Source organism: Salvelinus namaycush, chromosome 17 (assembly GCF_016432855.1).
Source record: "Salvelinus namaycush isolate Seneca chromosome 17, SaNama_1.0, whole genome shotgun sequence".
Taxonomy (NCBI): domain Eukaryota; kingdom Metazoa; phylum Chordata; class Actinopteri; order Salmoniformes; family Salmonidae; genus Salvelinus; species Salvelinus namaycush.
The window spans coordinates 33,551,319-33,565,953 of NC_052323.1; the positions used below are offsets into that span (position 1 = coordinate 33,551,319).

The 14,635-nt window shown below is 43.9% G+C and overlaps 1 protein-coding gene across 1 annotated transcript in view; it reads right to left on the reverse strand.

The window, feature by feature from the left end:
* Positions 1-14,635, reverse strand: part of LOC120062555 (receptor expression-enhancing protein 2-like) — a 33,215-nt gene that overhangs the window by 16,116 nt on the left and 2,464 nt on the right. The window contains exons 2-5 of the mRNA XM_039012611.1: positions 14,355-14,427; positions 9,592-9,668; positions 4,291-4,411; positions 814-927 (exon numbers count right to left, since the gene is read on the reverse strand). Of these exons, the coding sequence (XP_038868539.1) occupies positions 814-927; positions 4,291-4,411; positions 9,592-9,668; positions 14,355-14,427 (385 nt within the window). The remainder of the gene's footprint in view (positions 1-813; positions 928-4,290; positions 4,412-9,591; positions 9,669-14,354; positions 14,428-14,635) is intronic.

Consider the following 14,635-nt stretch of genomic DNA (forward strand, 5'->3'; position numbering starts at 1 on the left):
TATTTCTGTTTATATATGTGGCTCTATGCAAATTCACGGGATGTTTTGGAGGCAAAGCCAAATGTAAACTGAGGTTTTTGGATATAAATATGAACTTGATCGAACAAAACATACATGTATTGTGTAACATGTTGTCCCGGGAGTGTCATCTGATGAAGAATATCAAAGGTTAGTGATTAATTTTATCTCCATTTCTGCTTTTTGTGACTCCTCTCTTTGGTTGGAAAATGGCTGTATGCTTTCTGTGACTAGTTGCTAACCTAACATAATGATATGCTGTGCTTTCGCCGAAAAGCCTTTTTGAAATCGGACACTGTGGTTGGATTAACGAGAAGTTTATCTTTAAAATGGTTTCTAATACTTGTATGTTTGAGAAGTTTGAATTATGAGATTTCTATTGATTGAATTTGGCGCCCTGCAATTTCATTGGCTGTTGGCGAGGGGTTCCGTTCCCAGACAGGTTTTAACAAACTTGCTAACCACCAGTCGCTAACAGCCTGGTACTCAGCATTCTATTGGGCGGTACTCAGCATTCTATTGGTCGGTACTCAGCATTCTATTGGTCGGTACTCAGCATTCTATTGGTCGGTACTCAGCATTCTATTGGTCGGTACTCAGCACCTCTAATCACACTGACATCAATGCAAATGCATCCGAACATCACACAGCATGGTACATGCCTATGGGACGCAATATAGATTCACAATACCACAAGGAAACACCATATGCAGACAGACAGAAACATTACCCTGCAGAGTATACACATCTCAAACATGATGACACACACACACCTCTGGCCAGGGCCTTGCTTACCTTGCTAGCTGCGGTGACGGCAGCAGTAGCAGCCAAGTTCAGACCTCTCTTCCCAAACCTCATCATAGTCTCATAACTACGGTCTTTAGCCTGGGTGATGTACTCATCGATCTCCTACAGGACAGAAGAGGAGGGAGATAGAGAAACAAACTGTATGAGTCAATGCATCTAAACAGTTGAATTTGCAGGCTGACAGAGAGCTGGATGTTATTGTGACCTCTAACCTTCTCCTTGTTGGACAGGGTAAGACGTTACTTTCTTGTTGGACGTTACCTTCTCCTTGTTGGACAGGGTTAGACGTTACCTTCTCCTTGTTGGACAGGGTTAGACGTTACCATTAGGGATGCACGATATATCGGTAAGTATATCGGAATCGGACGATATTAACTAAAAATGCCAGCATCAGCCCGACGTCTAGTTTAACGCCAATGTGCAAAACCGATGTCAAAGGTGACGTGCATACCTATATAACGTAGGTAGATGTCGTAATGACGCAATGAAAAATACAGCGCTACACAGTATTCCTAACCTAGCCCACAATGTCTGCTGTATGGATCTATTTTGATGTTTCAAAGGAAGATAACAAAAAGGCCATATGCAACATTTGTACTGCTATCATTTCCCGAGGGGGAGAAAGTGAAATCTTTCAATACCACAAACCTAATTACTCATTTGAAAGTGCATCACCCCCAGACGTTCAGCGACTACTGAGAATAAAATCAGAAAAACTAAGAGCACACTTCCAACAACTAAACAAGTTCATGTCGACTAGTCATTTGAAAGAGTAGGAACATTTCAGCAAGACAACTCAAAAGCGAAATCCATTAACGCCAAGATAATTGAATTCATTGCCCTTGACAATCAACCGTTCTGTCGTGGATGATGTTGGCTTTCACCAACTGGTGGAGCACCTCGAGCCCCAGTACACACTACCAAGTAGGCGCTATTTTTCAGATGTTGCCCTACCAGAGTTACAGTATTGTTGAAACTCACATCCATGAGCTCAGGGATGCAAACTGGTGAGGGCCCAAAAAGTTTACTTTTTTGTTGTTGCAAAAATCCTTCCTAGGGGGAAATGCAGGTTAACTAATTAAACAAAAGAATATGATCTAAATGATCGGTCTCTGTGTGTAAAATAAAAAGTGGTTTATGTGAACTTAACTCACAGCTAAACAAATGTAAAGAAAGCAATCCAATGTTATGTGTTGCCTAGACTTAACTGCAAATGACACTCAGGTCTTGAGAAAAAAACAATACACTAATATTGCAGTTAGCCATGACAGCATTTATAATAGAATGCTTGTGACCACACACATCTAAATATTGCACTTGGGGAAAAAACATGTCAAGTAGAAATAGAATGAAACAAACAGGCATTCTATTTTTGCTCTATTATAGTGGCCCCTATAGTAGACATCGATCAAGTGCACAGGCTACATGTGTGCAAAAATAACATACACTGAGTAAAAAATGTAATAATCCCCCCTCACTCACGTGTTACTGTCAAGTTCAACACAACAAAAGCAATATCTTTGGGCTACACTGAATTGTACACTTTCTGCCTGAGGACATGTGTTCTACAATGTGCCAGCAGAGCATGATAACCTTTGTTGTCATAATTGATCTCTTTCAGGCAGAGAGTACCCCTTGCATTACCCTTTTTATCCACTGTATTGAAGTGAGACAGAGGGAAAGTGTGTGGTGTTCCTTTCACCTAGTAGTGGCATCCAGCTTACGCCAGGCACAGCTCCAGCTTCACTTGTTTAACAAGCAACGTCTCATTTTCACCCAATTCTCTCATTCTGAAAACTTACCACATACTGTAAAGGGAAAACATTTTGTCCACAGATAGTAGTTAGTTTGTTAGCATGCCACACAGATTGCCAGGGTCCAGTAAGCAACTAACACGTTATAACTTGAGGAACGGCAAGGAGTCGTATAACGTTACCAGTTAATATTATAGCGAATTGGTTAGGTTACTAACGTTAGTTTTCCCACTTTGATCAGAAAAGTTGGCTAATGTTGCTGAACATTTCTCTGGCTAGCAAACGCATCATTCGATCCAGCTAGCAAGACACTTAACAATAGTAACAATACTTGTTCCACCACACTTTCTCCCTCACCTCAAACGTTCCAAATGCCAGTTGTTTTTGGTTACAGCTCATGAAGTACCTTCTCAACCTCGTCTCCGTCGTCAGGCTTCTCACCTACCTCTTGGTTATCGTTCAGGGGACGTGCTGCTGTAAGTTAACTGGTAAACTGCCTTTCAACTCTCCCCTGTCTTTCCAGAGCACGCACTGATGCTGTAACTGGCCAATTTCTTCTCTCTTCAGTCGCGTGCTGCATTCTGTTATGTGAACGATTGGCTGAGCCTTGGATACAGCCAGTATTGCTCCAAACGCATAGCACTAGTTCGCATACAGCCAGTAGTGATCCAAACGCATAGCACTAGTTCGCATACAGCCAGTATTGCTCCAAACGCATAGCACTAGTTCGCATACAGCCAGTAGTGATCCAAATCCCCCACCCAAACTTTTCTCATCGCATCTACACAAATCACGTAGGTCACCTATTTTGGATACAAAACGGTGAATTTTGCCAAAAAGTGACTGGTTTGCATCCCTGATGAGCCATTAGCTTCACGACTGACATTTGGACCAGCGATGTCAGCCCTATGAGCATGCCAAGTCTGACAGCACAATGGGTCGACGAGGATTTCGTACTGAGGAAAGCCGTATTACATGCTCATGAATATGCTGGTTGTCATACCACTGCTACCATTTCAATGGCATTTGAGAACACACTCCTAGCTCCATTCAAACAACTGACTCGAGAAATAAGCTCTTCAACTGCGCCTGCAGCAGACGTGATACCCGCTGTCATGGCATTGAAACTCCTGCTCAACAAATCTGCCGACATAGACCGCGGGGTTAAAACTTGCAAAAGTACTTGAGGCTGTGAACAAGGGATTCGGGTGGCATTCTCTCTGAGCCTCTTTACTGTACCTGCTCAATGCTAGGTACAAGGACCCCTACTTCGATGCAGACAAGAAACAGGGTTAATGTGAAGTGTTACAGACACAGCTGAACAAGATGGAAATGGACACAGTGACAGTGCCCACCGAGGAAGAGAGGCCACGGACAGACAAAGCTGAAACTTCACTGCTTGACATGTATGATGAAATCCTGGTTGAGAACTGAACAAATGAACAACGAAACAGCACAGCAAGTGAAAGAAATAGGTTTTGATTATGTTTTACTGGTAATGGGGGACATACGTAAATGCCAACAAAATAACTTTTTGGACAGTGTGTATTTCAACTATTTAACTGTACTAGAATGCTTAAAAGGCTGCTACAAATTGTAATAATCTATTGGTATCGGGTTTTTTGGCAAGGAAAATATCGGTATCGGCCAAAAATGTCATATCGGTGCATCCCTAGTTACCTTCTCCTTATTGGACAGGGTTAGACGTTACCTTCTCCTTATTGGACAGGGTGGGGTGGACAAACTTGCGGTAGAGCACACTGGAGCCCTTAGTGTACGGAGACAGGAGCCAGATCACAAAGGCTATCTTCAGCTCAAAGTAGAAAGGAAACCTGCATGAACAACCACACCAAAAGGAGAGTTAATAGACAGGAAAGAAGAATGGATGTGGGCTACAATTTTACTGAAACAATATCATTATTTTCTCTTTCAGGCATTAGAGGGTTTACCAAGTGTTTGCTCTGATATCCTGGTACTTTTCTGAAGGCAATACACCACGACAAATGTAGACAATCAATTCGAAGTTGATTTAAATATAATCATTCCTCGTGAGCACAACATGTTAAATAATTAACAGCTTTTCAACCAAAATAGGTCATTTCAATGTACAGTACCAGTCAAAAGTTAACACACCTACTCATTCAAGGGTTTCTCTTTATTTGTATTCTTTTCTACTTTGTAGAATAATAGTGAAGACATGAAATAAAACTAATGAAATAACACATGGAATCATGTAGTAACCAAAAAAAAGTGTTAAACATATCAAAATATGAGATCCTTCAAAGTAGCCACCCTTTGCCTTGATGACAGCTTTGCACATGCTTGGCATTCTTTCAACCAGCTTCATGAGGTTGTCACCTGGAATGCATCTCAATTAACAGGTGTGCCTTGTTAAAAGTACATTTGTGGAATTTATTTCCTTAATATGCGAGAGCCAATTAGTTGTGTTGTGACAAGGTATGGGTGGTATACAGAAGATAGCCCTATTTGGTAAAAGACCAATTCCATATTATGGCAAGAAAAGCTCAAATAAGCAAAGAGAAACGACAGTCCATCATTACTTTAAGACATGAAGGTCAGTCAATCTGGAAAATTTCCAGAACTTTGAAAGTTTCTTCAAGTACAGTAGCAAAACCATCAAGCGGTATGATGAAACTGGCTCTCATGAGGACCGCCACAGGAAAGGATGATCCAGAGTTACCTCTGCTGCAGAGGATAAGTTCATTAGAGTTATCAGCCTCAGAAATTGCAGCCCAAATAAATGCTTCAGAGTTCAAATAACAGACATCTCAACATCAACTGTTCAGAGGAGACTGTAAAATCAGGCCTTCGTGGTCGAATTGCTGCTAAGAAACCACTACTAAAGGACACCAATATGAAGAAGAGACTTACTTGGGCCAAGAAACCCAAGCAATGGACATTAGACTGGTGGAAATCGGTCCTTTGGTCTGATGAGTTCAAATGTGAGATTTTTGGTTCCAACTGCCATGTCTTTGTGAGATGCAGAGTAGCTGAACGGATGATCTCCACATGTGCGGTTCCCACCGTTAAGCATGGAGATGGAGCTGTGATGGTGTTTAGCTGGTGACACTGTCAGTGATTTATTTATAATTCAAGGCACACTTAACCAGCATGGCCATCCCATCTGGTATGCGCTTAGTGAGATTATAATTCATTTTTCAACAGGACAATGACCCAAAACACACCTCCAGGCTGTGTAAGGGCTATATGACCAAGGAGAGTGATGGAGTGATGCATCAGATGACCTGGCCTCCACAATCACCCTACCTCAACCCAAGTGAGATGGTTTGGAGTTGGACTGTAGAGTGAAGGAAAAGCAGCCAACAAATGCTCAGGATATGTGGGAACTCCTTCAAGACTGTTGGAAAAGCATTCCTCATCAAGCTGGTTGAGAGAATGCAAAGAGTGTGCAAAGCTGTCATCAATGACAAGGGTGGCTACTTTGAAGAATCTCAAAATATAAAATCTATTTTGATTTGTTGAACACATTTTGGTAACTACATGATTCCATGTGTTATTTCATAGTTTTGATGTCTTCACTATTATTCTACAATGTAGACAATACAACAACAAAAATTAAACCCTTGAATGAGTAGGTGTGTCCAAACTTTTGACTGGTACTGTAAATATACACTACATGACCAAAGGTTCGTCGAACAGGGCCTCCCGAGTGGTGCAGTGGTGTTGCAATGCAGCTAGCTGTGCCACTAGAGATTGTGGTTCGAATCCAGGCTCTGTCGCAGCCGGCCCCGACCAGGAAATCCATGGGGCGCCGCACAATTGGTCCAGCGTCCTCCAGGTTAGGCGGAGGGTTTGGCCGGCAGGGATGTTCTTGTCCCACCGTGCACTAGCAACTCCTGTGGGGGGCCGGGCGTAATGCACGCTGACATGGTCGCCCGGTGTATAGTGTTTCCCCCGACACATTGGTGCGGCTGGCTTCCGGGTTAAGTGAGCAGTGTGTCAAGAAGCAGTGCGGCTTGGTTGGGTTTTGGAGGACGCACAGCTCTCGACCTTTGCCTCTCCCGAATCCGTATGGGAGTTGCAGCGATGGGACAAGATTGTAACTACCATTTAGATACCATGAAATTGGGGAGAATAAGGGGTATACTTTTTTTACATGTGTGTATATATATATATACACTGCTCAAAAAAATAAAGGGAACACTTAAACAACACAATGTAACTCCAAGTCAATCACACTTCTGTGAAATCAAACTGTCCACTTAGGAAGCAACACTGATTGACAATAAATGTCACATGCTGTTGTGCAAATGGAATAGACAAAAGGTGGAAATTATAGGCAATTAGCAAGACACCCCCAATAAAGGAATGGTGCAGCAGGTGGTGACCACAGACCACTTCTCAGTTCCTATGCTTCCTGGCTGATGTTTTGGTCACTTTTGAATGCTGGCGGTGCTTTCACTCTAGTGGTAGCATGAGACGGAGTCTACAACCCACACAAATGGCTCAGGTAGTGCAGTTCATCCAGGATGGCACATCAATGCGAGCTGTGGCAAAAAGGTTTGCTGTGTCTGTCAGCGTAGTGTCCAGAGCATGGAGGCGCTACCAGGAGACAGGCCAGTACATCAGGAGACGTGGAGGAGGCCGTAGGAGGGCAACAACCCAGCAGCAGGACCGCTACCTCCGCCTTTGTGCAAGGAGGATCAGGAGGAGCACTGCCAGAGCCCTGCAAAATGACCTCCAGCAGGCCACAAATGTGCATGTGTCTGCTCAAACGGTCAGAAACCGACTCCATGAGGGTGGTATGAGGGCCCGACGTCCACAGGTGGGGGTTGTGCTTACAGCCCAACACCGTGCAGGACGTTTGGCATTTGCCAGAGAACACCAAGATTGGAAAATTCGCCACTGGCGCCCTGTGCTCTTCACAGATGAAAGCAGGTTCACACTGAGCACATGTGACAGACGTGACAGAGTCTGGAGACGCCGTGGAGAACGTTCTGCTGCCTGCAACATCCTCCAGCATGACCGGTTTGGCGGTGGGTCAGTCATGGTGTGGGGTGGCATTTCTTTGGGGGGCCGCACAGCCCTCCATGTGCTCGCCAGAGGTAGCCTGACTGCCATTAGGTACCAAGATGAGATCCTCAGACCCCTTGTGAGACCATATGCTGGTGCGGTTGGCCCTGGGTTCCTCCTAATGCAAGACAATGCTAGACCTCATGTGGCTGGAGTGTGTCAGCAGTTCCTGCAAGAGGAAGGCATTGATGCTATGGACTGGCCCGCCCGTTTCCCAGACCTGAATCCAATTGAGCACATCTGGGACATCATGTCTCGCTCCATCCACCAACGCCACGTTGCACCACAGACTGTCCAGGAGTTGGCAGATGCTTTAGTCCAGGTCTGGGAGGAGATCCCTCAGGAGACCATCCGCCACCTCATCAGGAGCATGCCCAGGCGTTGTAGGGAGGTCATACAGGCACGTGGAGGCCACACACACACTACTGAGCCTCATTTTGACTTGTTTTAAGGACATTACATCAAAGTTGGATCAGCCTGTAGTGTGGTTTTCTACTTTAATTTTGAGTGTGACTCCAAATCCAGACCTCCATGGGTTGATAAATTTGATTTCCATTGATAATTTGTGTGATTTTGTTGTCAGCACATTCAACTATGTAAAGAAAAAAGTATTTAATAAGAATATTTCATTCATTCAGATCTAGGATGTGTTATTTTAGTGTTCCCTTTATTTTTTTGAGCAGTGTATATATAAAATTAGGTTCATCGAACATCTCATTCTAAAATCGTGGGCATTAATATGGAGTTGGTCCCACTTTTGCTGCTATAACAGCCTCCACTCTTCTGTGAAAGCTGTCCACTAGATGTTGGAACATTGCTGCAGGGACTTGCTTCCATTCAGCCACAAGAGCATTAGTGAGGTTGGGCACTGACGTTGGGCAATTAGGCCTTACTCGCAGTCGGCGTTCCAATTCATCACAAAGGTGTTCGATGGGGTTAAGGTCAGGGCTCTGTGCAGGTCAGTAAAGTTATTCCACACCGCTCTCGACAAACCATTTCTGTATGGACCTCGCACGGGGCCATTGTCATGCTGAAACAGGAAAGGGCCTTCCCAAAACGGTTGCCACGAAGTTGGAAGTACAGAATCGTCTAGAATGTCATTGTATGCTGTAGCATTAAGATTTCCCTTCACTGGAACTAAGGGGCCTAGCCCGAACCATGAAAAACAGCCCCAGACCATTACTCCTCCTCCACCAATCTTAACAGTTAGCACTTTGCATGCGGGCAGATAGCATTCTCCTGGCATCCGCCAACCCCAGATTCATCCGTCGGACTGCCAGATGGTGAAGCGTGATTCATCACTCCAGAGAATGCGTTTCCACTGCTCCCGAGTCCAATGGTGGCGAGCTTTACACCACTCCAGCCGACACTTGGCATTGCGCATGGTGATCTTAGGCTTGTGTGTGGCTGCTCGGCCATGGAAACCCATTTCATGAAGTTCCCGGACGAACAGATCTTGTGCTGATGTTGCTTCCAGAGGCAGTTTGGAAATCAGTGGTGAGTGTTGGCATTTTTTACGCGCTATGCGCTTCAGCACTCGGCAGTCCCGTTCTGTGAGCTTGTGTGGCCTACCACTTCGCGGCTGAGCAGTTGTTGCTCCTAGACATTTCCATTTCACAATAACAGCACTTACAGTTGACCGGGGCAGCTTCAGCAGCTCTAGCAGGGACGAAATTTGACAAACTGACTTATAAGGTGGCATCTGATGACGGTGCCACGTTGAAAGTCACTGAGGTCTTCAGTACTGCCAATGTTTGTCTATGGAGATTGCATGGCTGTGTGCTCGATTTTATACACCTGTCAGCAACGGGTGTGGCTGAAATAGCCAAAACCACTCATTTGAAGGGCTGTCCACTTTATGCCATGTAGTGTATATTGTTTTTCATATGGATGGTCCTAGGGGCTATTGTTCTAAATGGCTGTAGGGCAGTGGTCAGAGATGACCCACGTCACTCACCAGGACATGAACAAGTCTGTGAGGGTCTCCACCGTCGTGAATAACGCAAACACTATCCAGTACATCATCCATTTCACCTGGACACACACAGGATATAGATGGGAGAGAGCATCACATATAGACCAAAGCATAGCCTACAGTAAGCAGTCACTGCCAAACAAAGGACGGAGAGTGTATGAACAACTACTGCAATATAAATAGTAAGATGATGTGGATGAATCCTAAAATGTCACACTGACAGAGTGAAAACATCTCATCTAAATATATCGGCATATGAAAAATATAAAGCTCTAAACCCAGCTAGGGAATGCATTGAATAGGCTGAGAGGATGAGTCACACTTTAATGTCATACAGCGCATTCGGAAAGTATTCAGACCTTTTCCAAATTTTGTTACGTTACAGCCTTATTCTAAAATGGATTAAATGTTTATTTTTCCTCATCAATCTACACACAATACCCCATAATGACAAAGCAAAAACAGATTTTTAGAATGTTAAATTAAAATATATTTACATAAGTACTCAGACCCTTTACTCGGTACTTTGTTGAAGCACCTTTGGCAGCGATTACAGCCTTGAGTCTTCTTGGGTATGACGCTACAAGCTTTGCACACCAGTATTTGGAGGTTCTCTAATTTTTCTCTGCAAATCCTCTCAAGCTCTGTCAGGTTGGATGGGGAGCGTCGCTGCACAGCTATTTTCAAGTCTCGATCGGGTTCAAGTCCGGGCTCTGGCTGGACCATTCAAGGACATTCAGAGACTTGTCCCAAAGCCACTCCTGCATTGTCTTTGATGTGTGCTTAGGATCGTTGTCCTGTTGGAAGGTGAACCTTCACCCCAGTCTGAGGTACTGAGCACCCTGGACCAAGTTTTCATCAAGGATCTCTCTGTACTTTCCTCCGTTCATCTTTCCATCGATCCTGACTAGGGTTGCACATTTTGGGGAATATTCAGAGGTGGAAACATTCCGTGGGAATATATGCAAATTAATATTAATACCATTTAAATGTAGATGTTTTTTGTATTGGATATACTTACAATATCATATGGACACAAAAACATAAACTTTCCCCTTATCATAAGTAGACAATTGCAAATTATTAAATCTTTCCAATAAAAATTTAAAAAACAATTTAGTTACGAATTTAACTTTAATTAAATGAGTTGACTCATCACATGGGATGATTTCACTGAACAACAAAAGGGAATATTGAATGATCCCCAATGATCCATCGCATCTCCCAAAAACGTTTTCAACATACATCTGTAAAATGATAGAAACTAAAGCTTTGGTTGTCTTCCTCTCAGGCTTCCATGTCTTCTCCCTGGACCTCCTCAATGTCCACCTCTTGAACATCAGACTCTGAAGCCTCATCTTCACTGTCACTTTCCAACCTTGTTGAGGATGGCTCGTTGTCAGGCTCAAAAAGCCTCAAATTTGCCCGGATGGCCACCAATTTTTTAACCCTTGCATTGGTCAGCCTGTTGCGTGCTTTGGTGTGTGTGTTCCCAAACAAGGATCAGTTGCACTCTGAGGTGGCTGATGGTGGGATTTGGAGGATGATGGAGGCAACAGGGCCTCAGATCCACAAAGTCCCTTCCACCAGGTGGCTGATGAGATATGTTGGCACGACTGCCATATTGCATCTCCATCCCAAAGCCCTTGCTTGGAAGTGTACTTCGCAAGACTGCCAAGAATCTTTCCCTCATCCAGGCCAAGGTGGCGAGGCGCGGTACTGATAACACCATAGGCCTTGTTGATCTCTGCACCAGACAGGATACTCTTGCCGGCATACTTGGGGTCCAACATGTACGCTGTGGTGTGTATGGGCTTCAGGCTTTTTGATGTATTTCAGAACTGCAGCTTCCTCTGCTTGGCGCAACAGTGAAGTGGGCAGGGCAGTACGGATTTCTTCTCTTTACCTGCAAGCAGAGTCTGAACATCAGGCAGGATGGCATCACCTCTCTCAATCTGTGCAATGGCTGCTGCTATAGGTTTCAGAAGTTTCAGGCTGCTTACCACCCTCTCCCAAAATACATCATCCAGGAGGATGACAGCACCACCCCAACGGTTGTTGCTGGGCCGCTTTAATGTGGTGCTCTTATTCTTCTCACTTTGCTTGGTGAGGTTGATTGCTGCCATTATTTGATGGCCCTTCACATACCTAACCATTTCCTTGGCTTTCTTGTAGAGTGTATCCATTGTTTTCAGTGCCATGATGTCCTTGAGGAGCAGATTCAATGCATGAGCAGCACAGCCAATGGGTGTGCTGTGAGGGTAGGCCTCCTCCACTTTAGACCAAGCAGCCTTCATGTTCGCAGCATTGTCTGTCATCAGTGCAAATACCTTCTGTGGTCCAAGGTCATTGATGACTGCCTTCAGCTCATCTGCAATGTAGAGACCGGTGTGTCTGTTGTTCCTTGTGTCTGTGCTCTTGTAAAATACTGGTTGAGGGGTGGCGTTGATGTAGTTGCCCACAAACATTCGACCACCCATCAGAGATGATTGCAATACAGTCTGCTTTCTCTATGATTTGCTTGACCTTCACTTGAACTCTTTTGAACTCTGCATCCAGCAAATGAGAAGATAAAGCATGTCTGGTTATATGGGTGTATGCTGGGTGAAGAACATTCAGAAATCTCTTCCAATACACATTGCCTGTTAGCATCAGAGGTGAACCAGTTGCATACACAGCTCGAGCATTTCTCTGACTATGTTCCTCCATTGAGTCAAAAAACTTCTGATTCCAGGAGGACCATGAGCTGCTGCTATCGATAAGGTGTGTGATTCATCATATTCACCTCGAATAGAAGTAGAGGGACTTTTCCTGTAAAGAATAGAAACAAATGAGTAAAAAATACAATTCCATGTACAGATAAATAGTTAAGCAGTTAGATTAAACAACTCCTTTGTAAGATAAATGTTTTAAAATGAAACGTATGGAAACAGGTGAATTAACACTCAGTTAGCAGGCTCAAGCAAGCTAAAACCGACATGGTAGCAAAAACTAACTAGCAGAAATTGTTAACAAGTTAGAAATGATTTAAACACACTTTGCTGTAGGCTACGATTTACTAGTTAAACAAAAAATCATGCATGTCATACAAAATATATTCACCCCACCCAGTATTGTAATCAAAACTTACCAGAAAGCATGTAGTCCTTGGCTCAGACAGTGTAGTAGTGTGGGCTCAATAGCATCTCATTAGTGTGCAAGATCTTGAGAGCTGTACATGTGATGGAAGAATGCACTGTGCATGCAAAGGGTTACAATTCCATTGAATTGTGGATAGTTTAACCAAAATATGCCACAAGACCTAGAATTGCCTTATGTGTATCCCACAAAAAAGGTTCACTGTTTTATAAGCTCGCGAAACTTTTTTGATGAATTTAAGCAAAATTCCCCATGGAAAATTTCCGACCCTTTGCAACCCTAATCCTGAGGAGTGGCTTCCGTCTGGCCACTCTGCCATAAAGGCCTGATTGGTGGAGTGCTGCAGAGATGGTTGTCCTTCTGGAAGGTTCTCCCATCTCCACAGAAGAACTCTGGAGCTGTCTCAGATTGACCATCGGGTTCTTGGTCACCTCCCAAACCAAGGCCCTTCTCCGCTGAATGTACAGTTTTGCCGGGCGGCCAGCTCTAAAAAGAGTCTTGGTGGTTCCAAACTTCTTCCATTTATGAATGATGGAGGCGACTGTGTTCTTGGGGACCTTCAATGCTGCAGACATTTTTTGGTACCCTTCCCCAGATCTGTGCCTCGACACAATCCTGTCTCGGAGCTCTACAGACAATTCCTTTGAGATCATGGCTTGGTTTCTGCTCTGACATGCACTTTCAACTGTTGGACCTTATAGACAGTTGTGTGTCTTTCCAAATCATGTCCAATCAATTGAATTTACCACAGGTGGACTCCAATCAAGTTGTAGAAACATCTCAAGGATAATCAGTGGAAACAGGATGCACCTAAGCTCAATTTCGAGTCTCATAGCAAAGGGTCTGAATACTTGTGTTTTTTATACATTTGCAAACATTTCTAAAAACCTGTTTTCACTTTGTCATTATGGGGTATTGTGTGTAGATTGATGAGGAAATGTTTTTATTTAATCAATTTTAGAATAAGGCTGTAACGTAACAAAATGTGGTTAAAGTCAAGGGGTTTGAATACTTTCTGAATGTACTGTAGGTACACAGCACAGGTCAAATGTGTGATGTTATATAAATAGCTATTTCTACTGTTAAATCATTACAGAAAAGAGAAAAGGATAGGGAGGGGGAAAAAATTCCTCTGCATCTCTTCTCCCTCTTGATCTATCCCTTCCTCTCTCTGTCTGCATGTGCCCCAGCTCAAATATTGAGAGGGGGGGGGGGGGGGGGGTTCCATAGCAACCAGAGGGAGAAGGCTCAGGAGACGAGAGAGCTTGGCGGAGCTAGACAGAAGGCCAGAACAGAGTTCCACTCCTCCTCTACCACCCCTCCTCTTTCTCATCCCTCTGCTCCCTAACAGGAATGAGGTAAACTGGGAGGCTCCCATTTTAAACAGATACTGTTTAAACGTGTTTAAACTGCTCTCTCATCCTCAGAAACAATGGAAACTGGCTGCAGCGCATTGGAGAGTGAAAGCCATAACTTTGTCCATTGTATTATCTCTATATGAAATAACTACAAGATACTTAAAATATTTAGCCCATCACTGAAGATGTTGTAAAGACATACTAATACACTGCAACAATAGAGGTATAGTATTGAAGTACAAAACTCACATATTCCTTCACATTCTTTGTCTTGACGGCCTTGTATGAGGAGTAGGCCGGGTAGAGGGTCCCGAAGGCCAGGCTGAAGAAAGAGGAGAGTCAGAGAGGAATGAGTCAGAGGCTAGGGGTTAAGGTACAGTAAACAACATCACCCGGGCAACATGACCTCAGGGTAGTAACACTGACCAAATGTTTCCCTCTGTTTCAATATGTATCCAGTAAAATGTGGCCTAACACCTGACTCCAGTCTAAAACCCATGATCTCCCAGAGTCAACATAAATAGGTTGCT